Here is a 1,490-nt window from a genome sequence, read left to right as displayed (position 1 = left end):
AGGCTTGTCCCAGCAGCAGCAGACGAGGTGGCTCTGGGAGCAGGAGCAATGTTCCCACGGCAGCCCTGGCACGCCCAGCCCCGCACCAGCTCCCCGTGCCACAGCCTGGGTCCAGGCGTTGGTCCAGGAACAGGGCATGGTTCGGTGCCGGCAGCGACAGGCCCTGAGCACGCCACGGGCTCCGGCTCCCTCCTGCCGGCCCCCACGCCACGCGGCCCCAGAGAAAAATGCATGTCCAGAGTCTCCCACATCACCCCGATGCAAGAGCCCAGGAAAACTGGCACAGCGGCCGGGGCCGGACACTGGCGTCACCCGTCACCCAGGGGCTTCGTACCACTAACTTGAGCTGGAAACACGGAGGTGCTCTGGGTGCCGTGCCGGGGAAACTGGGGCTTTTAGATCAGGCTCTGGCTTTGGGCACTGTTGCTTGATGGTGCTACTAAAGAGAAAGCCTCGGTGCTACTAAACCAAGTGGAAGGGGACGGGCTCATCTCCATCTCCCGGCAAAGAGGGAGACGTACCCGGGGCTTTTGTCACCGGGAGGCTTTCATCCTCACCGGGACGCTGCTATCATGGCGATTTCGCGCTCCTGTGCGAGGAAGCTGCCCTCTGGGAACACACCGCTGCGGTCAGGGCGAGTCCTGGGCAGACGGGGAGGAGACAAGCCTCCTCCCACCACCAAAAACTCAGCAGCACCTGGCACGGTGACAGCTTTGCCAAAATGATGGCCGCCACCTCGGGGCAGGGAGCTGGAACAGGGCTCCCGGCACGGCGCTCACGGGAGCAACGTGTTGTTTTCCGGGAGCCCACGCAAGTCCTGCTGGAAAACGTGACTTCAAAGGGGTGAATCGCAAGGATTTGCCTTTGCTCGCCAGGGCACGCGGGGCTGGGCTGGTGTGGGTGCCTTTGCCACGGGGAAGGGCTGCTGGGGAGAACCCGCGTGGCTGCCACGTCCCCGACGGGGCTCTGGGAGCCTCCCGGTGCCGCCACCTCCGGATCCGTCCACCATAGTGGTGGCTGGGTACGTGACCGGCTGCCACCGCCGCTGGCACAGCCCGAACGTGGAACCAGCGGTACCACGGGATGTGGCTCATCTCCCTTGATGGGGAGGACGGATCCGGTGCCTTTCTCCGGATCCAGTGCCCTTCTCCGGCTCCCACTTACCCTTCTTCTGGATGATGACCCTGAGGAGGGGGTTGGCGGAGGACAGGGCTTTGTGGTAGTTGTCATCATTGTTGATGGGCAGGAGGTCGCCGTGGATGTCCGTGTAGCCCAGGAGCACGTCCACCCGCGGGATCTGGTGCACCGTCTGCAGCAGGCGGTAGAAGTCCTGGAAGCTGCCCGCGACGGAGCGCTTCATGGCGAAGCGGCGAAATTCAGCGTCGAACTGCGGAGGAGGAAGAGGAGGAGGAGGAGGGGGTGAGGCTGGAGGAGGAGGCGCGGGGAGGTCTGGAAGCGTGGCGGCCGCGCAGCGCCCCTCCCAGGGGGCT

The 1,490-nt window shown here is 65.0% G+C and overlaps 1 protein-coding gene across 1 annotated transcript in view; it reads right to left on the bottom strand.

The window, feature by feature from the left end:
- The window catches only part of PARD6A (par-6 family cell polarity regulator alpha), a 10,912-nt gene that overhangs the window by 5,202 nt on the left and 4,220 nt on the right, over positions 1-1,490 (bottom strand). Inside the window, exon 2 of the mRNA XM_009320035.1 lies at positions 1,165-1,387. Within this exon, the coding sequence (XP_009318310.1) occupies positions 1,165-1,387 (223 nt within the window). The remainder of the gene's footprint in view (positions 1-1,164; positions 1,388-1,490) is intronic.

Source organism: Pygoscelis adeliae, unplaced genomic scaffold (assembly GCF_000699105.1).
Source record: "Pygoscelis adeliae isolate BGI_AS28 unplaced genomic scaffold, ASM69910v1 Scaffold390, whole genome shotgun sequence".
In the NCBI taxonomy this organism is placed as follows: Eukaryota; Metazoa; Chordata; class Aves; order Sphenisciformes; family Spheniscidae; genus Pygoscelis; species Pygoscelis adeliae.
Note: the sequence above shows the minus strand (reverse complement) of the source record. Positions and strands in the feature narration are given on the sequence as shown.